The 27,254-nt window shown below is 48.7% G+C and overlaps 12 protein-coding genes across 18 annotated transcripts; 6 read left to right on the top strand and 6 right to left on the bottom strand.

The window, feature by feature from the left end:
- Window positions 1-119: 119 nt before the first annotated feature.
- On the bottom strand, window positions 120-2,062 carry FOIG_14257 (uncharacterized protein). Its single transcript, XM_031215475.1, has 4 exons — window positions 1,486-2,062; window positions 1,030-1,431; window positions 666-974; window positions 120-617 (listed from the first exon to the last, which is right to left on the bottom strand). Exons 1-4 carry the CDS (start codon window positions 2,020-2,022, stop codon window positions 249-251), a joined length of 1,617 nt encoding a protein of 538 aa, XP_031054869.1. The 5' UTR covers window positions 2,023-2,062; the 3' UTR covers window positions 120-248.
- Window positions 2,063-3,587: 1,525 nt separating this feature from the next.
- FOIG_14256 (uncharacterized protein) lies at window positions 3,588-6,197 on the top strand (the record flags this gene model as incomplete). The annotated part of the gene is made up of 5 exons (XM_031215474.1): window positions 3,588-3,889; window positions 3,942-4,213; window positions 4,265-4,635; window positions 4,685-5,370; window positions 5,420-6,197. 5 exons carry the CDS (start codon window positions 3,588-3,590, stop codon window positions 6,195-6,197), a joined length of 2,409 nt encoding a protein of 802 aa, XP_031054868.1.
- A 131-nt stretch (window positions 6,198-6,328) lies between these two features.
- FOIG_14255 (uncharacterized protein) lies at window positions 6,329-8,377 on the top strand. The gene is made up of 2 exons (XM_031215473.1): window positions 6,329-6,695; window positions 6,743-8,377. Exons 1-2 carry the CDS (start codon window positions 6,395-6,397, stop codon window positions 7,972-7,974), a joined length of 1,533 nt encoding a protein of 510 aa, XP_031054867.1. The 5' UTR covers window positions 6,329-6,394; the 3' UTR covers window positions 7,975-8,377.
- Window positions 8,378-8,920: 543 nt separating this feature from the next.
- FOIG_14254 (pectate lyase) lies at window positions 8,921-10,479 on the top strand. The gene is made up of 2 exons (XM_031215472.1): window positions 8,921-9,442; window positions 9,492-10,479. The coding sequence occupies exons 1-2, from the start codon at window positions 9,145-9,147 to the stop codon at window positions 10,313-10,315; spliced, it is 1,122 nt and encodes a 373-aa protein (XP_031054866.1). The 5' UTR covers window positions 8,921-9,144; the 3' UTR covers window positions 10,316-10,479.
- Window positions 10,480-11,355: 876 nt separating this feature from the next.
- Window positions 11,356-13,452, top strand: FOIG_14253 (uncharacterized protein). The gene is made up of 3 exons (XM_031215471.1): window positions 11,356-12,040; window positions 12,088-12,341; window positions 12,393-13,452. Exons 1-3 carry the CDS (start codon window positions 11,464-11,466, stop codon window positions 12,906-12,908), a joined length of 1,347 nt encoding a protein of 448 aa, XP_031054865.1. The 5' UTR covers window positions 11,356-11,463; the 3' UTR covers window positions 12,909-13,452.
- Window positions 13,261-14,179, bottom strand: FOIG_14252 (uncharacterized protein). The gene has a single exon (XM_031215470.1). It carries the CDS (start codon window positions 14,028-14,030, stop codon window positions 13,707-13,709), a length of 324 nt encoding a protein of 107 aa, XP_031054864.1. The 5' UTR covers window positions 14,031-14,179; the 3' UTR covers window positions 13,261-13,706.
- Window positions 14,180-14,765: 586 nt separating this feature from the next.
- Window positions 14,766-17,547, bottom strand: FOIG_14251 (uncharacterized protein). Its single transcript, XM_031215469.1, has 4 exons — window positions 17,307-17,547; window positions 16,867-17,229; window positions 14,887-16,814; window positions 14,766-14,815 (listed from the first exon to the last, which is right to left on the bottom strand). The coding sequence occupies exons 1-3, from the start codon at window positions 17,371-17,373 to the stop codon at window positions 15,559-15,561; spliced, it is 1,686 nt and encodes a 561-aa protein (XP_031054863.1). The 5' UTR covers window positions 17,374-17,547; the 3' UTR covers window positions 14,766-14,815; window positions 14,887-15,558.
- Window positions 14,835-18,636, top strand: FOIG_14250 (uncharacterized protein). 7 transcript variants are annotated; one of them, XM_031215462.1, is made up of 4 exons: window positions 15,004-15,433; window positions 15,742-16,824; window positions 16,879-17,901; window positions 18,146-18,636. In XM_031215462.1, exons 3-4 carry the CDS (start codon window positions 17,556-17,558, stop codon window positions 18,331-18,333), a joined length of 534 nt encoding a protein of 177 aa, XP_031054856.1. In that variant the 5' UTR covers window positions 15,004-15,433; window positions 15,742-16,824; window positions 16,879-17,555; the 3' UTR covers window positions 18,334-18,636. The 7 variants fall into 7 exon arrangements, with proteins under 7 accessions (XP_031054858.1, XP_031054857.1, XP_031054856.1 ...); XM_031215464.1 differs by lacking the exon at window positions 18,146-18,636 and adding an exon at window positions 14,835-14,944 and having other exon boundaries at window positions 15,003-16,824; window positions 16,879-17,950; XM_031215468.1 differs by lacking the exon at window positions 18,146-18,636 and having other exon boundaries at window positions 16,879-17,950.
- A 1,031-nt stretch (window positions 18,637-19,667) lies between these two features.
- FOIG_14249 (uncharacterized protein) lies at window positions 19,668-20,811 on the bottom strand. The gene is made up of 2 exons (XM_031215461.1): window positions 20,304-20,811; window positions 19,668-20,253 (listed from the first exon to the last, which is right to left on the bottom strand). The coding sequence occupies exons 1-2, from the start codon at window positions 20,680-20,682 to the stop codon at window positions 19,829-19,831; spliced, it is 804 nt and encodes a 267-aa protein (XP_031054855.1). The 5' UTR covers window positions 20,683-20,811; the 3' UTR covers window positions 19,668-19,828.
- A 1,122-nt stretch (window positions 20,812-21,933) lies between these two features.
- FOIG_14248 (uncharacterized protein) lies at window positions 21,934-23,778 on the bottom strand (the record flags this gene model as incomplete). Its single annotated transcript, XM_031215460.1, has 2 exons — window positions 21,934-23,248; window positions 23,306-23,778. 2 exons carry the CDS (start codon window positions 23,776-23,778, stop codon window positions 21,934-21,936), a joined length of 1,788 nt encoding a protein of 595 aa, XP_031054854.1.
- A 699-nt stretch (window positions 23,779-24,477) lies between these two features.
- On the top strand, window positions 24,478-25,348 carry FOIG_14247 (uncharacterized protein; the record flags this gene model as incomplete). The annotated part of the gene is made up of 2 exons (XM_031215459.1): window positions 24,478-24,649; window positions 24,705-25,348. 2 exons carry the CDS (start codon window positions 24,478-24,480, stop codon window positions 25,346-25,348), a joined length of 816 nt encoding a protein of 271 aa, XP_031054853.1.
- Window positions 25,349-25,428: 80 nt separating this feature from the next.
- On the bottom strand, window positions 25,429-26,757 carry FOIG_14246 (uncharacterized protein; the record flags this gene model as incomplete). The annotated part of the gene is made up of 2 exons (XM_031215458.1): window positions 25,429-26,616; window positions 26,674-26,757. 2 exons carry the CDS (start codon window positions 26,755-26,757, stop codon window positions 25,429-25,431), a joined length of 1,272 nt encoding a protein of 423 aa, XP_031054852.1.
- Between the last annotated feature and the right edge of the window lie 497 nt (window positions 26,758-27,254).

The raw sequence follows: 27,254 nt of genomic DNA, 5'->3' as shown, positions 1-27,254 counted from the left end.
TACTACTCCGCCTGTTCTGTTTCGAATTACTGGGGGATGTTCATTGAGCAAGATAGCGCCCCATAATGGTCAAATACATGGCACCATCAGTAGTATTATTTGCAGTTGAGACCTGTGGCTGAGAGCTTATAATCGCAACACAGAACTTAACTTCAATATCCATAGTCTAATACGATTCTATTGCCCTTTTATCTCTATAGCCCTTTCTATTCTATTATGTTCATCACTTGTGAACCTCATTCGTGCTTTCAGACCTCGCCACGCTTATCGCTGACGTCCTCGAGGTTCTCGGATTGGCTCACTTCACCCTTGACATCAGATCTGAACTGTTGCTCCTCCTGTTTTAGTTGCTCTTTGAGGATCTTGTCTGCCTTCCAGATTGGCTTGATCTTGAAGAGTCTGTAGACTTGCTCCAACGGAATTCCACTTGTCTCGGGAATGAGGAAGAAGGCGAAGATGAAGGCGAAGAAGGACAGAGTCGCAAAGAACATGTAGACACCGTATCCCATTGCAGCAAACATCTGTTCGGTGAATCGCGATACGAGGAAGTTGAACAACCAGTTGCTGGCGGTCGTGCAGGCTTGGGCAAGGGATCGGAAACTGGGATCGAAGAATTCCTTGACACTAATTAGACGATGGAAAATAGTTGGGAATGCAAGACTTACAGAGTTGATGACCCAGGGTGTACCATTCCATGTGGGGGTATAGACGGCGGTCCAGAGGTAAAAGAACACGATAGCGGCAATACCACTGCCAGTCAAATGATCTTGGGGGTTCTTGGTAGGGTCGACGACATAGATGTATGCGCCCAACACCCACATGCAGATGGAACCGGTGATACCACCAATAAGCAAAAGCTTTCTTCGACCAAGTTGATCAACAAGGAAGAGAAGCCAGACAAAGGTCATCACAGCCTTGACGACACCAAAGATGCCTGTCATTACGTTGACAGTATCATGCTGAACTCCAATGCTCTGTGAAAAGTTAGATTGGTACTAGTACAAAACGCGACCATGGTTGTAAACTTACGGAGAACACAGTTGGGGAGTAGTAGTTGATGGCGTTGATTCCAGAGCCGTTCTGCCAGAAAAACAGCATGCATCCCAGGAAGAGGCGCCACATCATGTTTGGTCGATCCTTGAGAGCCTGGAAAGGCTTCCAAAGTCCAATACCAACAGTCGACTTCTGGATCTCGTGAGCGTGATCAATGGCTGATACCTCTTCGGTGATGTAGAGATCGGTCGGTGGGAGCTGTCGAATCCAGCAAAGATTCTCCATAGCCTGTGTTCTGCGGTCTTTGAGGAACAGCCATCGAGGAGACTCGCGAAGCCAGAGTGTTCCAAGGAAGAGAAGGCCCGACGGGATGATCTGGACGGCAAAGGGAACAATCCATTGTTGGTGGCTTTCGGGCATGTGCTTCTGGACACCATACTATCCAAAGGTCAACAAGCGCGCAATATGGAACGGGATGAAGGCTTGACTCACGTTGATCCAGAATCCAACCAAACCACCAATCTGCCAGCCAAGCTCGTACAGACCGACCAGACGACCTCGAATAGCAGGAGGCGCCAGCTCAGAAATGTAGATGGGGATGATGTTGCTTGCAAAACCGGTTCCAAGACCTGATAGAACACGACCTGCGTATAGAATTCCCAAGCCAGTGCTAGAGTCGGCACCGCATTGGAGACCAGCTCCGAGCGTGAAGGTAGCGGAAGCGATAGCAAGACACCATTTGCGGCCAACCCAGTGACTGAGAACGTAAGTGAGAAGAGCACCAAAGAAGGCGCCAGCAATGAAAAGCGAGACAATGTTCTCACTGATCAAGTTTCGCTCCTCGACAGTCTTCGTGTCGATCCCAAATTCCTTCTTGAACGAATCAAGCGTGATAGTCGTTCCAATGAAGGCACTTGTATAACCGATCATGTTCGAGCCGCAAGACGCGACAACAGCAAGCACATAAATGCGCCAGTTGTACACCGAAGGCGGCGTCGGCCTATCTTCAGCAAGAGTGAGGATACCCATGGTTACAAGATCAGTATGTCCGTGAGTTATTCGAGCAGAGGAGCTGTCGAGATAAAGAACCAACTCCAGATCAAAGGCTTTATAGGAATCAGCGGGATCCGGGGCCCCGACTTTGAAGTGGTGAGTCTTTGTTCTTCCCCATCCTGACAAAGTTTTCTTCTCCATGCGCTACGTTACAAAGATGCCCACATTGCTCTGGGGCGCTGGAGTCTATGGAGCAAATGAGTCGGGCCGGACGAGCGTTTTCCCCGTATGGGGCAACGAGATGGGATTGTCGTCGGTGTGCTTCCGCTATCTGATCAATTCATTCACGTAATTTCGATTGAGCTTAATGAGCTTAAATGATTGGTAAAATCGGCAAATTGAGTCGTCGAAGAATCTGTTCCTGAGTCGCGTTGACGCCTCTTACGGACGGGCGGCTTAATGGCTCTTGGCTTCCAAGCCATTTGAGCCTCATATTGAGCCTCAACATCCACTATCATCGCCAAGGACAAGCCATTTACCGCTGTAGAACCAGTAAAGCCCTCTGGAAAAAGCCTAGAAAGGGACCTCGACCTCTCGTGACCCCCACTATCCCCGTCCAATACCCAGACCCCGGACCATCCGGAGATCAGCGCGGAGAAAAAATCTCCAGGCGTCTCTGAGCCTCCGGCAAAACCTTTACCCCACAAGGTATGAGTCTTTTCTTCGCCAGAGGGATAAAAGCTTCGATGGGCCACGTCAAAGCTCGAGGGTGACACCAAAATCGGGTACCGGCACGTCTAGCTGATCAATGAAAGTGTTATCAATGGCATCTGAGAGGACCCTTGACGTCAGTTGCGTTGGGGGAGTTATGCGTGACCCCAATTTCCCCGAATTCAGTGGTTGAACCTTGATCCGGGGCCTCCATGGGGGAATAAACATGGAGATTAGCTATGCATAGACTAACAAACCCAAGGAGAAGACTTTATCAGTAGACAAAGGATCCAAATGCCGAAGGAAACTTCTCAACGCGCATGATTGAGCACAATTGATTACCCACTAAAAAGAACCAATGAATCGACCGCCGTCATCGGAAGCATCTTCAAGTTGTTTGCTGTGAGACGCGTGTGCGCCAAACCAGAAAGACAAACAGGCAATACTTTCAGAAAACTGCTGCATATATGATTATTTAAGATGAATAGAGTTTGGGAATTACATCTTGACTTACAGACTTAGATATCTCCATCAATGTCTGGCTGTTTGTGCAGAACCAGGATTGTCAATGCAGAAAACAATTACCATATTCTGCTCTCCAAACAAAGCAGATAACACGCTCAGTGCTTCTGTACAGTTGCATCAAAGAGAGGAGAACTATCAGAAAATTAAGGCGACCTGCATAAAATAGCAAACCTCTTTGTCTTTCCAGCACTACGGCCTTATCGTCATGATTCGGACAACTACCCTAGAACGAGGAGGCGGAGCTTGAGGGCCTGGTGGATACGCGTAAAGTACGCGATTAGGCAGGTCCTGAATTGTTGGGACATCGTCAGCTCAACCAACAACTTTTGCAAACAACTCATGACTCTCCAACAATCTCAGTCGCCATGGCTGACAAACGTCCTTTCAGAGTTGTGATTGTTGGTGCGAGCGTTGCTGGGCTTAGCCTGGCAAATATGCTCCAGGCCAATGCCATCGACTTTCTGGTGCTGGAGGCTTATCCCACTGTAGCGCCTCAGGTCGGAGCTAGCATCGGGCTACTGCCTCATGGAAACCGCATTCTAGACCAGCTCGGCTTATACGAAAAAGTCATGGAGATTGCGCCTCCTATACAGATTTTCAACTTCCGAGACACAAATGGCCAAATTCTAGCCCGCCATCCAGGGATGGACGAGCGGCTTGTCGAGAGGTCAGTATGTTTACGTATCTTAAGCCTCCTTCGACTGACCCTACTGTTGAAGGCATGGATACCCTATGGTCTTCCTCGACAGACAGATGCTTCTTAAAGTGCTCTACGACAACATAAAGGACAAGTCAAAAATCTTGACAAACAAGCGAGTTGTCCGGACTGAGTTGGCCAATGGCGGGGTTCATGCAGTCACATCAGACGGAACGATTATTGCTGGTGATATCCTTGTTGGAGCGGACGGCGTGCACAGTACAGTACGCTCTGAGATGTGGAGGCTAGCTGGCAGGTTTTCACCAGGCCTCTTTGACCCAAACGAGCACGAGGGTGAGTCAAGATACGATCAAAACATATCAACACACTGGCTGACGGATACAGCACCTCCCTGTGAAAACAGCTGCATCTTCGGTATCTCTAATTTATGTCCTGGTATCAACCCAGGCGATCTACATTGCGTATTCAGGAACAGCTCTTCGTATCTCGTTACTGGAGGCCCCCAAGGGCGAGTCTACTGGTTTCGATTCCAAAAGCTCCCGGAAAAGGTTCACGGCTCAGCTATTCCACGTTATACCGAGAAGGATCTCCAAAAGTCGCTGTCCGAAGCTGCTGACGACAACATATTGCCTAATCTGAAGTTTTCAACACTTATTGAAAACAAAGTGAGTGCTGTCATGACTCCACTCGTGGAGTATGTCTACAAGCAGTGGCACTTTGACAGAATCATCACTCTGGGCGACTCAGCGCACAAGGCAGGTCCCAGAGAATACACGATATTCACCCATCTGACGCATATAACAGTTTCATCCAGTGGGCGGCCAAGGGGGCAATGCTGCCGTTGAGAGCGTGGCCTTACTGACAAACATCCTCGTGAAAGCACTCAAACGGAGCCCTTCAGGACGTCTAACCACCGTCCAAGTCGAGTCCATGTTTGCAGATGTCCAGTCTCGCCGAAAACCCAGGTTGGAACTCAACCATCATTATTCTCATAACCGTGCGAACACAGAAGCACTTGATACGCCTCTGAAAAAGCTTATGGCGATCCACCTGCTTCCGCTGGTAGATGAGCAAGTCGTAACTCTTGGCTACTGCTCTCAGCATCCCGGTGGAGAAATGCTGGATATGTTACCAGTGGAACACCATGAGAACTTAATACCATACAAACAGGAACTGCTTTGCGAGCCAATGTCAAGAGGCAGTATACAATGGGTATTGATGATGACCTATATGATTTTCGCAGTTGTTGCAGTCTCTGCAGGCAAATATGGTACTACTGCAACCGATGGATTTGCCTCGGATAACTCCCCCAACGATATTATTGGCGACCGATCAACTTTGTATGAATTTAGTCTCTCTTGGACGGCCATGGCTTGGATGTCGTATCTCAAGCCTCTAAAGCTCTACGCATTTGGCCATTTAATCCAGCCGGTCGGCATCATCATGATTGAAGGCTATAGAGGAAGAAACAAACTCACGCCTCTTGGACTGTAAGACATCTTTATTTGGGTAAGAAACGTGGATACTGATCGTGTTTAGGCCTGCCTTGTGGCTCATGCTCATTCAATACGCCGGAATCGAAGTCGCCATGCCGTTATACTACCTCATCTACACCTTGATATCTGATGTCGAATCATATTGGTGGCCTCTTAGGAGATTCGTTCCTCTACGACACGCCAGGCATATTTTCACCGCGTGCGTGATAGCAGAAGCAATTCATATCGGTCCTGTCCTGTCAGACACGTGTCTCCCCCAGTGGATGGAAGCCGCCAAGTCATTTTGGCCCTTGCTGGTTTCCGTATTAGTCACAATATTCGGATCCTTTGGCAGCTATCAAACTGCACTGGGTCCAAACAAAGCACTAAAAGCCGAACTCAAACTGTTGGGCAGTATATACTTGGCTGCTGGACTTTTCGGCGCTTTGTGGCATTTTTTTGCCATCACGCAAGCCGTTCGCAACGTTGACCCCAATACTTTACTCAACTTCGGCAGACCGGCTATATTCGAGGGACCACCCCATATAAAGGCAACACAACAGACTGGGCTATTTGTATACTTCCTAGCCTCGTATGTGTGGGCGGTCCAAGCTATCTGGGATTTGAATAGAGTCGGCCGAGCCAAGATACACGTGTTCGCTGCAACACTCTGGATCTTGCTGGCGTTTGTGAGTTTTGGACCCGGTGCTAGCGTTGCTGGTGTCTGGTACATACGAGAACATGCTATGTCACGGACGAGCTTCCAGCAAAAACAAAGGTTCAAAAAATCTCAGTTTCATGATGGCGACGCCGTCAAGACTGGGGCGTCAACTTCTGGTTGAGACCTACGCTATCTGATAAGATAAGACTAATCGATAAAATAATATCTTATCGCACGTGCCTGGTGTGCCGATAAGGTTGATATCGGTCTATGATCGGACTGTTCATCGTGATAAAACCTCAGCCGGTATCTCAGTTCGCAAAATATCAATGATGAGCTCAAGATAATAATAAACTCAATTTCTCTCAATCATAGAACATGGAAGAGTACGCGCGTCAGCCCAGTCCTCTGCCGGCGCGGCCTGGATCTCGCAAACGCGTCGCACCGATAATCTCCGTGCTAACCCTATGCCTCTTTGTCAACCTATCGATGAGCCTCTATCAACTCCCCTCAAATCGATTGATCGAGAGGCGTCTTTGCGTAGACTACTACCGCCAGAATGATCCGTCGCAAATCCAGCCCGGTGGCAGCGTTGACGAGAAGCTATGCAAGATTCGCGAGATAGAAAAAGACCTGGGTCGGATTCAGGGCGTAATGGAGACGCTCTGGGTTGCCGGAGGTAAGTATCCTTTACCCGATAGCATTTATCCTACTGATACGAGGAAGACTTTGTCATGACTATTCCCCTCAGCTTTCTGGCTGAGAAATGGGGACGCCGGACGATACTCAAACTAAACCTTCTGTCGCGTTCCTTTATGCTGCTATGGGCTATCATAGTTGGATCTTTCGATGCTCTGCTCTCAACCAAGGCTATCATGGCCGGCCCGGTGCTGTCAGTCCTTGGTGGAGATTGCGTCTTCAACTCTCTTACCTACAGCCTTGTCTCGAATTTAACAGACGACCATGTTCAACGAGCCATTTACTTCGGATACATGAGCTCAGTGTCTTATGTCGTGGCCTTACTTGGGCCTGCACTAGCTTCATCTACCATGACTCTATCGCTATGGCTACCGTTCTGGCTCGCCATAGCCCTGCTCTCATTGGCTGTCCCTACCATACAGATGCTACCTACGCAAGAAAATACGGACAAAGGAACCGATGGTGATGACGAGAGCCAACATGAGCCTCTCCTCTCATCCCCTCGTATTAAAGCTCAATCCCATCACGAGCCACTACTCCAGTCTGTGATTGGCCGTCTCCAGACGATCAAGACCATCATCGTCAGCCATCCAAAGAATTTTAGCTTGTTGTTGTTCAGCTTCATGCTCACATCCCTCGCGAGCTCAGATACAAAGCTTCTTGTGCAGTATATATCCGCACGCTACAAGTGGACATTTGCGTCCGCTGGATATCTATTATCTGGAAAAGCAATCGTCAACTTCACGTTACTCACCATCGTTATTCCCAAGCTTTTGCGATCTGCACGCCAGGCGCGACAAGAAGACGCAGCTGAGGTAGCGGATAAGTCAAATATCCGGAACGCTATGTACTGCCTTGTTGCATCTGTGTTTGGCGCCTTGGGCATCGCCATTGCGAGCGAGATTTGGATGTTAATCCCCTCCATGTTTGTCTACGCTCTTGGTTCTGCCCTTCCTATCTTCACTCTATCACTTCTCAAATCTCCTGTCATATCGCCGCCTCATAATTCCGACTCGTCCGATCCCGAACCTCACATCTTCTCTATTGTCATGCTGGTAAAGACTGTTGGTTCGCTTTTAGGGGCGCCTTTGATGGCAGCGCTCTGGGTCCGCGGTCTTGGGATTGGCGGCATGGCTCTCGGTATGCCGTTCTTCGTCAGCCAGGCATGTTATGCTGTGGCCATTTGGGTTTTCGTAAACATAGAGGTAGACCGTGATGTGTTGGCTGCTGCCGAGCGGAGGAGACGCAACCGGGACTAGAGCTCAGGGAATGCCAAAAGTCAATTCACTGCCAAACCTGGCACGCTTGCGATCTTCTAGCACTGTCGAATTGCTTTGACAACTCAACAAGAATGGCTGGGCAAGGCCGGCATGGCGCGTGCGAGAAACAGCTATGGTTGCAGTACACAACTTTCAACCACACGAATTGTTGCCTCAGGTTGTTTCTAGATGAAAGGGCTTATCAAGTTGCAAGGTTCAATATGTTTATGGAGATGATATTCGCGTCCCTGGGCTTCCTGAGACATGCAGTTATCCACCAATATCACCGCAGCCGCCCTCAACAATCATGACCCGCACCAGGATCTTGCCTGCAATACTACGTAGATCAGTCTAATGTCCGGAAATAGATGGAGACACAGAACAGAATGCTGTGGAATCCGCGTAAAGAAGTTGGCCGCCATACAATTGTGGTTCAGCGTGACGCTCAATTCTATCTGCCAGCAATACAGCTGGTATATCAACTAAAGCTGCTGCAGTTCAATGACCTTAAAATAGACTGCAAAGAAGCTTTCTGCCCAATTATAAGCATAACAACAACCTCGCCAAGTAAAGTTCGGCGAAGAACGCCAGAGGTAAGATCGCGCGGTTAAGCTTAACCCTAGTCAGGGGTTGCGTTTCAGCATCGGGGATTTCTTCAAAAACTGACCAGTGATCGACGCGTCGTCTCATTTGCCTGCAGGGATTCTTCACAAAACACTTGGCTATGATAGGCGGCAATATTCGTGTTTGAAACGAGCCGCATGGGCTGTATCAATTAAGAATTTTGCCATGTCAAACGGTGGGTTGTTTCAGTCGAAATGATCCACCTATCTTCAGAACGACAAGGAGAGTTCGGGAATGTGGGCAATCTGATGAGCGAAAACTTGGCTTCTGGCGCCATCTGGGGAGTATGTCACTGAGTTGACGAATGACTCCCAGGAAGTGACAAACCTATAAGTTTCCAAGACATCTCCTCCACCGAGTCCTCTTTTTGTTCTGTGTCTCATCATCACTTTCTTTGCATTTTATTTCACTCTTTCGACAAGCTGTGCTTGGTCATTCTTTATTTGTCTTAACCATTCCTAAAGTATTTACTGGTTTGATACCATTTTCTGTCGTTTCACTCATCTCTCATCACATACCAAGCATTCTTTCCTACCGATCATCAAAATGCAGTACCGTGTGATCATGGCGGCCACTCTGGCCATTGGTGCCTATGCCGCTCCCGCTCCCCTCATTACTGGCGCTCCATCTCTCTCTCGTCGTCAGGATAGCGAGGGCGGCTCCGGTGGTTCTGGTGGAAGCAGTGTTCTCGATGCCCCCATGACCATTGCTGCCGGCGAGTCATTCGATGGTGGCAATGCTATCTTCGACCGTGGTGTTTCTTGCACTGGTCAGGTCGAGGGCGGCGACTCCGATGCCGTCTTCATTCTCGAGAAGGGTGCCACTCTTTCTAACGTCCGCATTGGTAAGCTCAACCAGTCATTCTTATTCCCAGCCAGTCCTAACTGTTACAGGTCCCAACCAGATCGAGGGTGTTCACTGCAACGGTGGCTGCACTCTCAACAACGTTGTCTGGGACGCCGTCTGCGAGGATGCTTTCTCCATCAAGAAGCAGGAAGATGGTGAGACCACTACCATCAACGGTGGCGGCGCTACCGGTGCCGAGGACAAGGTCATCCAGCACAACGGTGGAGGTACCGTCATCATCAAGGACTTCGAGGTCTCTGACTTTGGCAAGCTCTACCGTAGCTGCGGTAACTGCAAGGAGATGCCCGCTCGCCACGTCGAGATCTCTGGCGGTTCTGCCAGCAACGGAAAGATCCTCGTCGGCATCAACCCTAACATGGGTGACACCGCCAAGATCTCCGGCATCCAGCTCACCAACGTTCCCAAGGAGTGCATCACTTTCGAGGGTGTCACTGACGGCAGTGAGCCCAAGGAGGTTGGCACTTGTGACTCTAATGCTGGCTCTGGTTCGGGCTCTGGTTCTGGAGACTCTACTGAGGCCCCTGCTACCCCTACCACTCCTGCCGATGGCTCTGAGACCCCTGCCGCAACTGAGGTTGCTGACCCTGTTGAGACCTCCGCTGATGGCTCTCAGGGTGACGACCAGTCTGGTGACGATCAGTCCGGCGACAACGATGATGGTGACAAGGATGAGTCTGATGATGACAAGAAGGACTCTGACTCTGACGATGAGAACAAGGATGAACAGTCCGACAACGAGAACCAGGACCAAGACTCTGAGTCTGAGAACCAGGAGAGCGCTGATAACCAGCTGGCCCAGCCTTCTCAGCCTAGCTTCAACTTTGGAAGCGGTGGCTTCGGTGGCTTCTAAGCGAGCCTTAGAATTGGGTTGGACACCGTACAATCTACTCAAATACACCGGATGTACTCGAAGGCATCATTCACAGTTAAAAACTTGTGTTCTTGTATCTATATAGTTAATATTTATGGGGTTAAGACAATTGTTGAGGCGCTATCATGGCTTTACTCTTCCACGTGACACTTCATTTCTCCGACATGATCCAAATCTTCCTTTCATTCTCTTGTTCTTGAATAGTGGACGGCCGTGGTTGAGGTAAGGTGCTCATGGTCACTCACGCTCGAGGCAGTTCCTGATTAAATTATCACAAACAATCCCATAGTTAAAAACATTTCCTTGGTGAAATAGATCCACCCACCAGTGACAGAGCCTAATCGGTATAGGCTAAGCTATTCCAAACACAGTAGTCGCCGGAAACAACACGCTGTCAAGCAAGAAGCGAGTAAGACCTAACCCCATTCGTTGGCGAAAACAGGGTGAGAATGCGCAGCTCGTATCAGATAACTATGCGAGACTTGCATGACTGTCAAAAATGTAACGGCTTCATGAATCGAGCGGCAATCCAGGCCTGAGGCTGAGCTTAAAACCGGAACAACTCTCTTCGAGTGATCGTGTCTTGTTGACTGCCAATAGGTCAACAACAGATCACTGCGCCGCTTCTGAAGGGCTTGTTTTGCAACCGTCCTTGATTGCTCTCTTTGGTGGCATGTCATTTCCTTGGCGCCAGGTCTTTGGTGACGTATTCTTCAACCCTCTTCATCCATTCCAGGGCATATTGAGCATGTTCACACCCTCTTGATCAACACGGTTCACAAATCGACGATGTTTCAATTGCCTTTATTTTTCATACATGGTTTGAAGCATTAGAATACTCAAATTTTGTGAGTCTTGGTAAACATCTGACATAAGCAAATCTGGGTCGTAATTTGGATATTCACGATGTTATTGGGTCAACATAGCCCCCGAAGGATTCAGTCCAAGCGGCGGGTAATGATTTCGCTCATTTCGCTAGCTCAACTGCGCCTTTTGCTTGGCTCGCGCTGCCTAGCGCGTTACAATTTTTGTCTGATGATAAAAACCTTCACGTCAGCCCAATTCCTAAAGTTGCAGTAACCTTATCAGTCTTCTCCACACTCGTTTCTTATTTCCGTCGTAACACAATGGGTGTATTCCAGAAGGGTGCTGGCCTTGTGCTATTTTTGGCACAGTTTGCACCTGTCCAGTCTATGAAGCTTGACAGCAAGGATGGCATCTTAGACGCGTCTAAGGGTCTTGCTGGGGATCTCATCAGTTTCTACAAGGGCAATGAGACTGGTCAAACCCCTGGTCTTCTGCCCGAAAGGACTATGGGAACAGATGGGTACTATTGGTACCAGTCGGGGGCGTTCATGGGTTCTTTTGTGGACTATTGGCAATTGACAGGCGACAAGACCTACAACAAGCTTATTACGGAGGGCATTCAGTGGCAGGTTGGCAAGGGAAAGGACTTCATGCCCGCCAACAACACTGCGAGCATGGGCAACGACGACCAGTCTATTTGGGCCTCTGCTGCACTGACAGCCGCCGAATATGGCTATCCTGAACCCTCTGAAGGCCAACCTGAATGGCTTGATCTTGCCGTTGCAGTCTGGGAAGAGCAACGCGCACGATGGGACACAGAAGTAGCGCAGAAGACCTGCAATGGCGGTCTTCGATGGCAAATCATGATGACCAATGCTGGTTTCGATTACAAGTCGAGTATGTTACCTCATCAAGTTCTGCCTTCAAGTCACTAACCTCTATAGCACTTGCCAATGTTCTTTTCTTCAATCTTGGCGCTCGTCTCGCTAGACTCACATCCAACGAGACATACGCCGACTATGCCTCAAAGACCTGGGACTGGCTCGAGACCAGTGAGTTAATCGACAAGGAGACTTGGGCAGTCTATGATGGTGCTCAAGCTACAAAGGCGACCAAGAACTGCTCAAATGTCAACCAGATCCAGTGGTCTGCCAATTCGGCAGGACTCACCATGGGTGCTGCATTCATGTACAACTTTGTAAGTATATAACTTGATGATAAATGGTTTTATACTGACTCATCTTTTCAGACTGAAGGATCAGATGAATGGAGGAAACGTACCGAGAACCTCGCATCAGCAACCTTGGGGACATTCTTCAAAAAGAATGGCGACTTCAATGAGATCGCGTGTGCGAATAGCAAAGGAAAATGCCCTCGCGACATCGTCATGTACAAAGGCTTCACGCACCGATGGCTTGCCGTGGCCACCCAGGTGGCTCCCTTTACAGCCAGTTCCATACTCCCTGTCCTTCGAAAATCGGCCGAGGGCCTGAAGGCAGAGGGAAATGGCGGTGATGCTTTGGAACAGAAGTTCTCCAACTTTGTTGTTGTTTCCAACTTGTTGATCGATGACTCTTCTGCCCCTGGACATCAGAATGAGACCGGCAAGACGGACAAGGCGGAGGACTCTCCCTCTTCGACATCTACGCCTGCTTCCAAGTCGTCGTCTGCTGAGGCTGAGGGCAACTCTGCCATCAAGCTCACAGGTTCAAGTAGCTTCCTGGCTTTATCCGTTCTTATAATGGCTTCCCAATGGATCTTGTAGATTCATAGCTGAGTAGGGTTGGAACTTGACCTGATTATTGCTTGAATGACATGAGTCAACGTGTATAGAGATTTATGAGATGAAAGAAACTATAGAATACCTTAACGGCATGTTCATATAATAATCGCTGACCCGATTTGGGCGACATACTTGTAATTCCAACTGAGAATGAGACAACATGACCAACTCGGAGCCAAATCTAGGTCCCGGTGGAGACCGACGATAGCTTCCAGGCTTTGGGCCGCATCGGAGGCTAAGTGGGCCTCTAGAAACTTTCCGAAGGTCCGGTGGAATAGAGACCGAAGTCTACCGAAGCTTGGGGTTGATGGTGGATCATTGCGCGTTGGACATCGTCCCAGCATCAAGTTTACAATCACGGCGACGCGTATTCAGTTTTGACAGGTTATCGATCATTATATACAATTGCTAGAACTATAAACGCCTAGTAATCAGATCCAGGTTATGTACAAATCGAGGAAAAGTCTTTACTCTGCTCGGTCAATCGCAGCTGCTTTCCTTGCTAAAATCCAATGATCCCTTGCCATAGTTCGCTCCAAGATTCATTCTTTCAGATCCCTCAATGCGATTCTGGTATATACAAATTTCTGCGAATATTTTTTCTCATTTCATGAAGAGGCTGGGTATCCGTGGTGTAGTAATGGTATGTCGGGGCATGGTGGAACGTTTCATATCGTCATTCGGTGGGATAAATCCCGACGCGATGGGTTAGGACAGTCATCTGGAAGCTGACAATGCCTTGTTTGTGGTGATGTGTGCGATGCTATGGCCACTACTCATCTATTGTCGGCCAGCAGGGATGGAGATGCCAGACCAGCGAGGAGCGGATGAAGGCTCAAAGACGTTGGTGCCCAGAGGAGGGTCACGGCTGGTAGTGGCAGCGGAGATGCTGGGTGTCTCAGTGACGATGGCGGAAGTTTCGGAAACGTTGACACGGTTGCCCCAGAACTTGTCCATGATGGGATCATGGACAGCCGAATCGCGAGTGTTGGAGAGGTTACGGCTGGGCTCGGTGGTGCTCAGTCGTCGAACCTGGGTAAGTCCACGGAGAGCACGAGGAGCAGTGCGAACACCACGGGAGAGAGTCTGGATGGAAGAGCTCATGATGAAAGTGTTGGAGATTAGAGCGAGTAGATGGATGTATTGATCAGATAACAGATGGTTTGGAGTACAGAATCTGGGGAATTCGGAGTCCTTTCAATCTACTTATATCCTTCTCGGGCTGGTCCCCGGGCTGAGGGTGCTTCGGCTCGGATGAAGGGAATGCGCCTGGAAAAGGCAATTCCCCGCAACAAAACTCCCCGCACTATCACCGGTTCACTCCGCATTTACCCCAAAGTGGCCTGACATTTAACCTGGAACCCGATGTCGGTAGTTGTTTGCCAAGGGCAATGGAAGAGTGACATGTCTGTCAGTACAATGAGGCTACAGACTTAGGTATAGAAACTTCGATGGCTTGCTTCTGGATATCTTGCATCGTGATTGTCTGCCCATGTCCACCCCAGGTTCTTGCGATGTCAGGCCATCCGATAATGCAACAGTACCACGCGCATATCTCCTTGACCACTGGCAGTGAGGCTGGTTGTTGGCTGTACCCTCGCTTTTGGTTTCATGACCGCCGGCGAACCCTCCCAGTCAGTAGATGGGTGGCTGTCGCTTCACGCGATAAAGAGGAGACTTTTTACTGGACCATCTAGGCAGCTGCGTACATATAGTGATATCCAGGTGCTATGTCCGCCGGTTAATCGAGTCGTTGTCGCTCAAGAAAAAGATGGAGGGTGTGATTCTGTGCCGCGCCGCTGAACTTATCCAGCCAATACCCTTGCACGGCGGGTTCGCTAGGCGGATGATTCGCTACTTATAGAAGATTATGCATCTCCCTATTTCTCCTATATGTTCCACGATTCTCTTGAATGAGTACTGAAGCCATTAATCTCAATCACCTAGAAGTTGCTCTTACAGTGATAATGTTTGAGGATCATCAAAGCACTGAAGCAGACAGCCGATAACGCGAAACGGTATGATCATACTATATTGGCTACGATGGATTGCAGAAGATAACACGAAGCTCTTCAGGCCCCCCAACCTAACATAAAGACAAAGAAAATCGAACTCTAGCATAAGGATTCTGTTGAGTAGTTGCTCGCAGATAAAGCAATTTTGGATTGCATCATTACCTTCCAGATCATGGAACCGATACCTTGCGCCTTGGAAACTATCGTTCACCCCGAAAAGCAGAAACGGAAAAGCGACACGAAATCATGAGAAATGCGCAAGTGGAATAGACAAGAGTGCCTCAGTTTCATGTCGATAAATGAAGGGTGACGCATATGATACTTTGAAAACGGGAGTTGCTGTTATCAAAGGAGAGAATTACATAGCCCACGGCTTTCGGTGGGCGTCGCGAAGGATCGTGTTGGATGTTGTGCATCGTTGTGTACGAAAATAGTCGTCTTCAAAAGCGTCTCGAGAGTGCCAAATATGCCCGCTCGCTTATCGTTGTCGAGGTTGGTTATGGCGCTGCTTCCTTTCGTTCATACCTAATCATTGCTATACTCCGTCGTTCCATCAGCTAAGAGGATCGTCTTCGGTAACCGACTGAATCCAGCATCTTCGTAACACACATGGCCTTTTATGACAAAGAGTTCCTGCCACGTCGACCACGGCGAGATTCATTGGTGGCTGTCTTGGTAAGGGCGTTATCCACCATGACATCGTCCTTCTTGATACTTCTTCGTGGAATCCAGAAAAGCTGAACTGCTCCGATAACAGCTACAACAACACAGCTGAACCACGCTGACACGGAACCTGACAGAGCATAGAAAACTCCAGCAAGAGGCGGCGCAACAGTACGTGCCAAACAGGCACCAGACATAGCCAAGCCATTGACTCGGCCAAGCACCTGAGGAGATGGTGTAGCATCCTTAATAAGAATAAGAGTAACGGGTGCCACTATCAGCCCGCAGAAACTCTGCATTAACAATGATGCGTAGATTCCCAAGGAGACAACTGGTTCGCCAAACGCAGAGAGGAATGGCATGAGCAAGTAGGAAGCAGGATACAAGATAATCATGCTCACAAAGGAATGCCATACTCCAACGCGGCTAACGAATACGGGGAAGATGACGGCCTGGATGAACAGACCCAGTACTCCGTTCACTGCAAGGTATACGCCGACATCGTGTACGGTGTAACCAAGACCACCAATCCAGTCAATAGTTCCGCGTTTCTCAGCAGGATCGTCGAGCAGATACGTGGCGAGAAGGCTGCTTGCAGCCATCTGGTGATACGAGAAGATAAGTAGTGCGACGATGAGCATCATGATCGTCTTGTTGAACGTTCGTTCACCGGACTTGGCCTGCTCGTCCTCCTGCTCCTCGTTAGGGGGTGTGAGAAGATCCTGAGGAAGGACAATGGAGTGCACAGTTCCGAAAGAAGAGCGGCGGAGGTCGATAAAGTCGTGTTCAACTGCCATTCCAAGACTGGACTCGGCAAAGCGAGGTCGTGATCGGCTGGTGGAGGGAGACATGTGTCGACGGCTGCGAGAAACGGAGGTGCGGACGGCAGAGCGTCGGAGAGGTGTGCGCTCATCGATAGATTCGAGATCGTCTATAGCAGGGACTTCTTGGTAATTGATAACGCCATTCTCGCCCTCGGATCCGGGCTTCACAAGTGTCTCCTCGAGAAGAAAGAGTCCTTGAATAACGGCGATGGCCACCACGGCCACTGACACAAGGTTAGGGAGCAGGTAAGGATATCGCCCAAACAGTCCATCCTCTGAAAAGATTGAAGGGTAAAACTTGGCGGGTTGAGCGAGGAAACCTCCCATCGCGGATCCGATGATGCCGCCAAGAGTCCAGACGAAAGGCTGCACGGCGTAAGCCTTGGCTGTGAGAAAGTTAGCATCTCCACGATAATCCTAGCTCAAAGAAAAACTTACGCTCATGCTCAGGCAATTTCACCATCTCAGCGACCATAGTCTGCATGACCGACACGTTTCCGTTCAGCGCGCCGCCGACAAACCTTGCCAGAAGAGCAACCCAATAGCTCTTAGCCAAACCAAAAATGAGACTCGACAATGCCACGCCAACGAGTCCAAACAGAACAACAGGCTTTCGACCGACGCGGTCCGAAAGAATACCCCATCCCATCGAGGTCAGCGCCTCAGCGACCGCATATGCCGAGACGAGCAGTCCCGCGTAAAGTGAAGCATCTTTCTCAGCAATACCCAAATCCTTGACCATCACAAATGTGTAGGCCAGAATGGAATTGAAGGCAATCGGCTCCGAAAAGCGACATATTGCTGCATGTCGTGGTTAGCGCTCGTGAGATTATCATGGGTGAGGGGCCGTTATGGCGGTGAGAGAGAGGCGCGCATACCGAGAATTAGAAGTTGCCTCGTGGGGAAAGCATTAGGATCTTTGTCTTCCCTTGCTCTCAAATTCATGATATTTACAACAAATCTTGAGTTTCTTTTCTTCTTCTCTTGGAAAGTAAATGATCTGAGAGAGCAAGGGCGCGAAGTTGCAAGACCTGAAAGTGAAAAGAGAGTCCAAGAGAGAGAGAAAAAACTCTTTTGGTGGGCCTCATGACTCTCAAGTAGCCTAACAGAAAATCCACGGCCGCTGAATGAACGAGTGCGCTTATGGTACTACGGCCCGCAAACCGACTCGGTGCAACGCTACTGTAACCCCCCACGCAAGTTTTGCAGCGTTGCCACCCCCCGGTCAATTCACGACATCCAATGCAATGTTTATCACTTGGCAAACGAGGGGGAAAGATCCTGGTTCACGGAGAATCTCTGCTAATACTGCGGATATTCTCAGCGCATCATCATTATCGCTCCATGCAAGACATGAGCTAATGGAATGGGCGTTGGCGGAGATTGAATGCCTCTGCGCATTCCCGCGTCGACCTCCTCCCCTGCTCATTACTCAAGATCTCGATAGCCAAGCACCAACACGAATCACTCACTGTAAGAATTTGCTTCTTTTTAAGCTTTGAGCTTGACTGGTGTCTTCTTGACCGCTCGCTTCACGGTCGGATGGCAATACAGTAGCCTGCCTACCTTACCAAAATGCGGATGATCAGTGGCAAGTATTTCCCGTGAACGTTTGTTTGCCACCAACGGGAGGCAAAGCCACTTTTCCTCGTCGTGATGTGATGTCAAACCACATGCTCCGGCTGTCAAAGTGTCAAAAAAACTCTAACAGCCATAGCGCAACCTGCAAAAAAACGACGACATGTCGCATACAATTTCATCACAATACCGATTCAATATTCACTGAGACCAATCAAGACTTTTGTCTCACAGCACCTAGATCTTCCGTCGCACACCGTTCTTCTGCCAAGTGACGACCCGCCCATCTTTCATGTGTGGCGAAACGGAAATCGTTCAACCAACTAACGTCTAGTGGGAGACGAGCCAATCGACACTGAGTTTTCGCAGCTATCATGCGGGCACAATGAGGCTGAAAACGGCAAAGACGATTTCATGCAACAGGATGATGTGGTATCGGTAGATGACAGATCGGATCCAGATCTCAACTGTTTCTCTTAGCTTCCCTATTGAGGTCTGAGCTTACTCTGATCTGCAGGCTTCTTTTCACTGCACGGACCCGTGATATCCGCAATATCGTAGCGAGAGATAAGCACGATTAGGCGCTGAATCCCAGGAATTGACGGCTATATGCAGAGTAATACATCCGGACCAATAAATCGTATTCTGTGAATTATCGGGAGGCTGAAAAGCTTATGCTGGTACAGCATTAGTGCATGAATATGATACTCTCGTGAGCTGGTAGCTTGGCCTGCTTGGTACTGTTCCCCGCTCACTCACCGGTTTCTTTAGTTCCTGGTGGCTGGGGACTGTCGCTTCAGCCTTGACAACGAAAGTCGGTAATTGAGCGATGCTTGTTCTACAACGTATGATCCAGCTTGTGTCCATGGTATAATCCTTGATGATGCGCGAATATGATACAAGCTCCCAAAGCCGTGTTACGGGTACTTGGGTACCATCCCAGTGCAAGAAAAGACACGAGCACGTGAATTTCTCAGAATGGTACGCTGCAACATAGCATACAAATGGACACCTGCTCATGGAAACCATGAATGGTGCACCAAGGACTGATGACAATGGGCTGTGATATTGTGTCCGCCGGTGTATCGTCTCCAATGTCACAATTCGGAACAAAGCTCCCTACCTACGACAATTTCTGTTTCTTGTCAAACACTGGTTAATCACCCCGGGATGTGGCTGACCCTTTGTGGTCATCAAAAAAATTGCTTTTGCTCCATGTGCGATAGATCATCTCGAAAACCGGACTGCTGATTCATTATATACTTCTGTATCACCGTCGCTAGCGAATACGGTGGGTAGCACGAACTTCGTATTGACTATACCCCTGCAATGTCTCAATATCTTATGCACGGGGAAACAAGCATCTGCAGTCGAAACGTGGTTTACAAGACTCATTGGGACAAGTCTTATCGTCATAGAAGGTGAAACAAGTACGGCACAATGTCTTGGGCGTTGTTGAGCCGTTCCGTTGGTTTCACTTGTAATTTCTTATTCACTAACTTGTCCCTGTATCATATTATGCGTGTTGTCTTGGTGATTCATCAAAGTAGCATCATCGAGATCTTCACAGTACTAATCCGTGCACTGGAATGAGCTTTACTTTACATGCTGTGTCACCATTATTCCAGAAACGGAGGATATTCGAGTCGGGGGTACACGGATTTAGGAGTAGAAAGTGTCTCACTTAATTCTTGAGCAGCATAGATATTAATGGCTAAATTTAGCGGATTTCAACAACAAAGGGGCGGCGATAGTTGGCCATGACCATCGTGAAAGATTAATGATACTGCATTGAATTTTACAGGTAAGGTCGTCCGTCAGGCTATGCAAATTTAGTTCTGGGACGTTCCTGGAGTTCACCATCTAAGATGATATCAACCTTCTCGTTGTAAAAGCAGACAAGTCGTGCAATCGCTGCGCTCTCAAGAGTTGGGTGGTTGTAATACCAGACCAGGTTCTCAAAGGTCTTTCCGTCGATGACAATATTATAGTATTCGGCCTCGCCCTTGTAAGGACACTTAGATCTGACAGGGCTTTTCGATAGGACAGTCTGATCAACAGCAGATAATGGAAGGTAGTAACGAGTCGGCAGACCTGTCTCGAGGAGATGCATGGATGATGTAGCTTTCGCAACTGTTCTGCCGTTGACTTTGACTTCAATGGGACGTGTGGAGTGCAGGATGTCAACGCGTTTGAAGGGATCTTTCGCGTGGACGAAGATGGGTTCATCCTCCTCAAACCATTGATCTAGCATCTGTCAGTGCGCTGATATTCTTAAGTCATACTCGAAAGCTTACCTATACTGCGAAATTCAATCCGCACCATATCAGAAAGTGCCCCAAGGGTCACATCTTGAAAGAAGCGCAAAACATTGTCCACTTTTGCCTCCTTGATACTATCATGGGCTGGGATCACGAGTTGAGCTATCGCAGCCCTCTCTTTGAGCTCCACCGAGATGTTCTTCTTATCAACCAGCTTCGCGTTCTTCACATCAACCACCGGCACATAGATAGTGGGGAAACTGTCATGTTCCCAAACATAGACTCCGTGAGTAGTATCCACAATAGTGGTATGGTTGTGAATGGCTCGTATGCGGCGAGATGTCTGCATTGTCTTGCGGGGACCATGTTCGATCAGGCTCTGAGCGAGCTCAACCAGGCCTGATGCACTACTCATATTGAGATATACCTGAATATGTTTATTTTTCGTGATTCTGCGTTTCTTAAATAAAGATATGGCAGTATCAAAGGATGTTGGGTGAAGACAAGTACCCCGCTCAATGACGCAGACAATATTCAGACGCTGGTCTTGATTTATAATCATCGCTGCAGGAAGACTAACTCGAGTATGAGAATATTAATGTCATTTTAAATAGCTCTGACCTTATCTCGGGTTTCTAAAGAAAAGAAAAAAAACTCCATGAGATGTAAATTGTTCCCACTTTGTTGCAAGCGTATTGCTAGCTTTGAATGCAGTGATACTAGAACTTCGGCTTAATATGATTTCGCGCTCTCTGGTATGTTGGTCACAAACCAACGGGCACAATTAAGTGTCGGTTTAAGATAATAAGACATCGTTTTCTTTTCTTTCGAAGTGATGTTTTGCCCATTCCGGTATCAGCCAAGGACAAGTTGGCTGGCCGTTGGTGGATGACCGACACAGACAAAATGCATTGACGGAATCCATAATCAATGCCACCAGTTGAGGTGGTTTTAAAAAGAAGTCCGTGAAGGCGATTGAGTTAACTCTGGCCTAATTCATCGAGGAGAGTCTGTTTGGGGAGGAGCTGGCTAGACTGCAGGCTGTAGCATTTGTGTCGATAGCGCATCGACGTGCGCTGCGACCTGTCCTGTAGTATGTCTTAGTTCTGTCAGATGAAGCAGAGGTAACAGAAGGGCGTTACAATCTCTGGGGTCATGTCTTATTTGAAGGAGACCGAGTTGAGCAAACGGTCTCGTCGTGTTCGACTTGTAGACGTCGAACGACAACAATGACTATTTCCCAAAGCACTACTAACCTCCATGAGTTCATATTTTCCATCTTTATGACTCGTAATTCAATGACCGTGGCATTTGCGACCTGGACCTAGGGTACAACGGAGTGCAGCGCCTCGAGTTCCATTACATACGTTGCAGCGAGCGCGCTTTTAATATCTCGGGAGGCACTGCAAACGACGGTAACGAAGAAGAACCGACCCATTCAACTACGGACCGCTACGCCGGCCCAGCTACTCCCGCGTCAAATCAGTTTTATCTTCCACAGAGCTCCGCAACATGATTCATTTGATCCTCTCGTGAAGATTCAACATCCTCCAGAAACCTTCGAAATGTTATGTCCAAAGCCAGGTTCACTTGTAATGGGATGTATCTATCGAAACTATACGTAACAGGCAGTACCTACCGCAACAAAACTAGAGCCACGGGCATTTTAAATCCTTCTACAAAGCTTGCCTGTGTCTAGACTATAATCCCAAGCATCACTTCCGACTCCCGATAAAACCCAAAGACTCTGAGTAGGGTCATACTTTTCCTTCACCGCCAACAGGCGGGAATAGAAAGCTCCATAGAAGTCCTTCTTGAAAGACGGAGTATAAGGATTTGCCTCGTTCATATACGCTCCAGTATCTGGCGCCCATTCCTGCCAGAGCTTTTCCTTTGAATCGTTCAGGTCACGTGCTCCTTTTGCCAGCGTTTCTGCCGGCGTAAGAGTAGTGTCGAGAGTCAGACCGTAGCTCATTGTATGCAGATAGGTCGATCGCCATGCTGGTAGAAGCGCGCCTTGCATGCTTCTTGGCGTGTTCGCAGGACCCGGCCCACCTTGCAAACCGATAACAACCATACCGGATCCTTCCGGGTCTGAGTTTGTAAGCATCCGCTTGAGGTAGCTAATTAACCTCTTCTGGCTGATTTTGGATGTCTCTCGGCGGCCAAGAAGTCGACTGGACGGCATTGAATAAGCTCCGGCCTGGTTTGAGCCTCCAGCATTCAAGGCTTCGAAGAACCCCTTATAGGTGGGATAGACAGTTGTGTTGGAAGCAACGATGGATAGGATGCTACTGTCGTTGCCAGTAAAAGCATGGATTCGATCGATTGCCATCTGAGCCAGCTTTTCGGTGGCTGTCTTTGACTTATTGAAGGCATAAAATCCCTGGCTGATGCTGATGCCGGCTTTGTGATTACCTTGTACTACCGCTGCACCGGCTAATCCAGCATCCATAAAATCAGGAAGTAGGCGCAATAACTCTGAGAAAGCGTTCCAGGTTGCTTCATATGCAGCTGAGGTGTTACCACGAGGAGAAATAGCGAAACCAGTTTCGATGACACTTGGCGCGGGATAAGCTTTCAGCACGTATTCAGTAACGATGCCATATTGTCCCGCGCCACCCCCTCGAATGGCCCAGAGCAGGTCCTGATTCTGAGTGGCATCGGCAGTGAGTATGTGACCCTGAGTCGTTACAACTCTCACTTGGTATATGTTGTCAGCGGCCAAACCGAAGGTGCTGGACAATGGGCCATGACCACCGCCTTGAATGTGCCCTCCCAAGCCAACTGTGGCATCATTACCGCTTACGATGACATGGCCGTGCCTGAGGGCGTAACCAACTGCATCACCGTAAGTGAGTCCGCTTGCAGCGATCAGCACGGTGTCTGTCTTGTTAGTCCCAGGCACTATCCAGTTCGGGTCGAACTTGACCCGTTGCATGTGACGAGTCCAGATGGACAGGGAGTGTGCACCACTGGATCTATAAGAACACTATTAGCAAGAGCCGAAAGCTTCGTGGCGGCAACGAAATACGAACCTTCCGCATAAGTCGTGGCCAGTTCCTTTAACAACGATGCGAATATTTCGTTCTGAAGCCCATTTGACAGCGAGAGCGATCTGTTCATCGCTCGTCGCATTTACAACATAACTTGGATAGCCACCGAGATGGCAACCAACCGTTTTGCTATATCCTTGAGCCCCAGGAGGTAGGCAGGAATTGTTGGCATATAAAGCGGACGAAATCGACTCGGGAAGGTTGGCATGGAACATCGACTGAGTCCAGTTGGCCTCAACGGCGTTGCATTTCAATGGTGAATCAAATGGATTCGTTTTGTAACAGGAGGATGCAGCCGGGCGTGTTTTGATGAGACTGCCACTGATAGAGTCATTCAATGCCGCCCACTCGGCGTCAATGGGCCAAGCTTTATCGAATGGTGAAAGTTTGCATTTCGGCGGCTCTGTTGGGGAAGCAAGAGCTGCTGAACATAAAAGAAGCTCAAGCAAACGCATGATTTTTTTTTTTTGGAGTCGATCTGATGCTGGAACAAGTGTATATGTATCTGCTGTTCTACGTCCATTTCTACCGTAGTCGGCTGTTTTATAGCATTCAGCTTGGTTAGGTAAGGGACACAAAATACTGGGACCTTCGGACATGACGGAAAGCGAGTTGCGGCTCTAGAGTTTTCGTATATCCCTTTTCTTTTTCGCATTCCAAGTCAAGGAACTTGCTTGTCTGTAATGACCAAGCCTAGGTATTTTTGGTGCACCAGACTACGTCATGTGGGTTTTGACAAGCCATGGCTTTTCCTTTCCAAGCGCCGTCGGCAAATTACCATGTTGTTGACTCGTGGAACCCCTAATCTTTAGATCGTTTTCGTGAGGGACACGTCATCGTTTTGCTTTGTTTTCACCCTGAACATTATTCAAAGTGAGTGGAGTCCGTGAACAGGCCGCCGGAGAAGTCGAGAGGGCGGCTTGACTTCAAGGGGTATTGTAGCCAATCGCTGGTTATTCGCACAGCTTGACCAAATTGCACTCCACCACTCGGGAACGGTTTCGAGAATGTGGGCCAGCTTGCAACTACTAGGTTACTGTATCAATCCGAAGGCTCTTTCTGGGACATCAGCTATAAGATGACAGAAACGGATCTTGCACTTGTACTACTTCATTCTTGCCTCAGACCCTTTGATCCCTTCTCCTTTCACAATCATGGGTTTAGTCCAGTTCGAGGATGGCAAGGTCCTCTATTACCCATATACACCTTCGACTGCAGCTGGCTATGGCTTCATGGCATGCTTTGCCATTGTAACATGCGTACATATCGTCCGTGTTGTACAGACCAAAAGGCGCTTTTTCATCCCTATGATCCTTGGTGGTATATGTATGTCTTGCCATGCTATCACCAACAACGCAACTCTTACTAACTGTCCACTTAGGCGAGATATTTGGATATTATGGCCGCGCTTGGGCCGGTCAGCTACCCAACTCACCCAGGCCCTTCATGTTGCAACTCATGCTCATTCTCGTCGCGCCAGTGTTTGTCTGCGCTACCATATACGTCACACTGGGACGATTAAAACATCGTATCCTCGGTCGACCTAATCGAAAATGCAGCATAACAGTGCTCTTTATTCTCACCGATAACGTGGCTTTCTGCTCGCAGATCGGTGGTGGTCTCGTCCAAGTTACCGGCAATCTCGACCTGATGAAGATTGGAGACCATGTTATTTTGGGCGGCCTCGTCTTCCAATTGGTAGTTTTGGCTATTTATCTGGGCCTGGTCCATAAGTTCTGGAGAAAAGCCAAGAGGCAGCATGATACGAATGGTCTTCGATGGCAGCCCTTCGTAGCAGCGCTGGCTGGAACAGTGGTAGCGGTTTGGATTCGAAACCTGGTTCGTGCAATCGAATTCATGCAAGGATTCCATGGTTTCATCAGCGAAAATGAGGCCATGCTATATATATTTGACGCGTTTTTGATGTTACTGGTTATGGTGACCTTTATTCCGTTTTACAATAGTAATAGTATAGTGCCACAGCACGTCAAGGGAGGATGGGATGCTATCGAGCTGGGTCCTTGATGATGCAACACAAAGGTAGATACCATTTTTCAAAGATCCTTCTTAGATTGTTCAGAGAAAACCCCAGTTGCCAAACCCGCTCATATTACCCTCACCGCTTCTGTTGGCCACTGAAGCAAGTCACAGTAGTCGTGTACTACATATTTCCTGCATACCTGGAGGATGTGATCAGCCCAGCCATGCAGAAACCAAGCCCTCTTCACAGTCTGAACCAAAGGTGCGTAATAGGCTAATAGCAATAGAGCTACAGGGTCTTTGGTCTGCAGGCAGTCAATAAAGGTGTCTTCCATCATGTAAACCCAGATAAGAACCATCTTGTAGTGCAGTGGGCACCTGATGCACCCATCCTCACTACCGAAAGTGGCTTCGTAGATGTTGGTGAGGGTTTCTAGAGATCGTACAAAGACGTCATTGCGCGGCAGTGCATCTGAAACAATAAGATCACGAAGTTTCCCAACCGAAACAGTCCAGTCAACCCGAGCGAAGCCCTCGCAGATGTAGGTTGGGCGGGGGTCATCAGGAGGCGCCTTACCGCTACCGAGCGCCTCAGTGAGCCCAGAGAACAAGACCTTTTCTTCAAAAAGCTGCCTTATAAGTCGTGTGCCACGGGCTAGTGAAAGAGAGCTATGAGGTGAGTTGCCGTTGGCTGAACACACAAATAGATCATCAGACCCTGTGGGACCTGCTGCAAACACACAGAAGCAAACTAGCGTTGTTGAAACATACAGACTGCCGCAATTTGAGGCGTCTATTTGCGACAAAGCTTCATTTGTCTGGATCAACCCGACAGAGAAGTGATCTTTAGCCAAGGCAATATAGCGTGACCTTTTCAGTGAATTGTTGGATGCTAGAAATGCTAGATGGTACGCCGCAAGAGAGAGGCAGAGATGGAGGAGATAGGGATACGACGCGGCAAGTAGTGTCGCATCTCGTGACCAGAACTGGACAATCGGGTGATTAGGATCATCAGAGCCGCCAAGATTTGGTCCAGTGAAGATGATGAATTGACGCAATAGCTCGGCTTGAGCCATGTTCAGTTCTGTTTCTGGGGACTGGGGTGACTCTCTGGGTTCAGACTGGAAGTGGGATCGGAGCGAGGAGTCCTGGGCCTGGGATGACCAGTTCTTACGCGGCCGGCCTCGTCCAGGTTTCACCGGGGCAATTGGTGCGGTTGCGAGTGAAGATGCTGGCACGACTGGATGAATGTCATATTGACATTCCAAATGAAACCTGGTGCAGTTGGTGCATCTCGGTTGAAGTTCATCACACTAATCACACGGTCGTAAGTACTTGATGAACGATACGCATGCATGGATAACTCTAACCTTAACTTTGCGCCGCTTGCAATTGGAGCAACCATTCTTAGACTTGTGATGGAACTTTTTTTTAGATCGTTGACTTGGCAGCATTGTGGAATTGATATGGAACGACCTGAAGCTATCCAGTCGGCAGAAAGCTGATTTTTCGCATAGACTGAGGTGGTTGTAGCTAACTTATAACCTCGCCACGGCCTTGAGCGTTTCCGGGACTGCTGGTGTTTTTTTTATCCACAATTTGAAACGAGTGGAGTGGCCGAGAGCCAATCGCTGATATTTCGTTCAGATAAACCCCACTGACCTGGTAGCATCCATTATGCACCTCTTGGGTACCGATAAACTTGGTCGAAAGTGGTAGGCATACTACCCCGGTGCGTGTATGGTTGACCTCAACTGGCAGTGGTTATAAATCCTGATTAGGCAAGTCTAGCCTATGAGAATCGCCAGTAAGTTCGGTGCCTAATTGAGGCCTCTTGACCGTGCGAACTTAGCGAACTCTCTACCTCGGGTCAAACAGTAGCGAAGGAGATACCGCAATTGAAGAGTTTGTGCAACATAGCCTGAGAATCGGTACTTTCAACCTGTAGATC

Source organism: Fusarium odoratissimum (assembly GCF_000260195.1).
Source record: "Fusarium odoratissimum NRRL 54006 unplaced genomic scaffold supercont1.39, whole genome shotgun sequence".
Classification (NCBI taxonomy): Eukaryota; Fungi; Ascomycota; class Sordariomycetes; order Hypocreales; family Nectriaceae; genus Fusarium; species Fusarium odoratissimum.
This window is presented reverse-complemented; position numbering and strand designations above follow the sequence as displayed.

Bases quoted from the DNA above. Each gene is read 5' to 3' on its own strand.
- FOIG_14251 (XM_031215469.1), bottom strand. From the start codon at position 17,373: ATGAATTTGAGAGCAAGGGAAGACAAAGATCCTAATGCTTTCCCCACG. The intron at 17,230-17,306 runs GTATGCGCGCCT...CACGACATGCAG, and splicing joins GAGGCAACTTCTAATTCTCG to CAATATGTCGCTTTTCGGAG. The intron at 16,815-16,866 runs GTAAGTTTTTCT...ACTTTCTCACAG, and splicing joins GAAATTGCCTGAGCATGAGC to CCAAGGCTTACGCCGTGCAG.
- FOIG_14257 (XM_031215475.1), bottom strand. From the start codon at position 2,022: ATGGGTATCCTCACTCTTGCTGAAGATAGGCCGACGCCGCCTTCGGTG. The intron at 1,432-1,485 runs GTGAGTCAAGCC...ACCTTTGGATAG, and splicing joins TGGTTGGATTCTGGATCAAC to TATGGTGTCCAGAAGCACAT. The intron at 618-665 runs GTAAGTCTTGCA...ATTAGTGTCAAG, and splicing joins CACCCTGGGTCATCAACTCT to GAATTCTTCGATCCCAGTTT.
- FOIG_14250 (XM_031215462.1), top strand. From the start codon at position 17,556: ATGAACGAGTGCGCTTATGGTACTACGGCCCGCAAACCGACTCGGTGC. The intron at 17,902-18,145 runs GTAAGAATTTGC...TAACAGCCATAG, and splicing joins ACCAACACGAATCACTCACT to CGCAACCTGCAAAAAAACGA.
- FOIG_14253 (XM_031215471.1), top strand. From the start codon at position 11,464: ATGGGTGTATTCCAGAAGGGTGCTGGCCTTGTGCTATTTTTGGCACAG. The intron at 12,041-12,087 runs GTATGTTACCTC...TAACCTCTATAG, and splicing joins TGGTTTCGATTACAAGTCGA to CACTTGCCAATGTTCTTTTC. The intron at 12,342-12,392 runs GTAAGTATATAA...TCATCTTTTCAG, and splicing joins CTGCATTCATGTACAACTTT to ACTGAAGGATCAGATGAATG.
- FOIG_14249 (XM_031215461.1), bottom strand. From the start codon at position 20,682: ATGAGTAGTGCATCAGGCCTGGTTGAGCTCGCTCAGAGCCTGATCGAA. The intron at 20,254-20,303 runs GTAAGCTTTCGA...GACAGATGCTAG, and splicing joins GATTGAATTTCGCAGTATAG to ATCAATGGTTTGAGGAGGAT.
- FOIG_14254 (XM_031215472.1), top strand. From the start codon at position 9,145: ATGCAGTACCGTGTGATCATGGCGGCCACTCTGGCCATTGGTGCCTAT. The intron at 9,443-9,491 runs GTAAGCTCAACC...TAACTGTTACAG, and splicing joins TCTTTCTAACGTCCGCATTG to GTCCCAACCAGATCGAGGGT.
- FOIG_14252 (XM_031215470.1), bottom strand. From the start codon at position 14,030: ATGAGCTCTTCCATCCAGACTCTCTCCCGTGGTGTTCGCACTGCTCCT.
- FOIG_14255 (XM_031215473.1), top strand. From the start codon at position 6,395: ATGGAAGAGTACGCGCGTCAGCCCAGTCCTCTGCCGGCGCGGCCTGGA. The intron at 6,696-6,742 runs GTAAGTATCCTT...GATACGAGGAAG, and splicing joins GACGCTCTGGGTTGCCGGAG to ACTTTGTCATGACTATTCCC.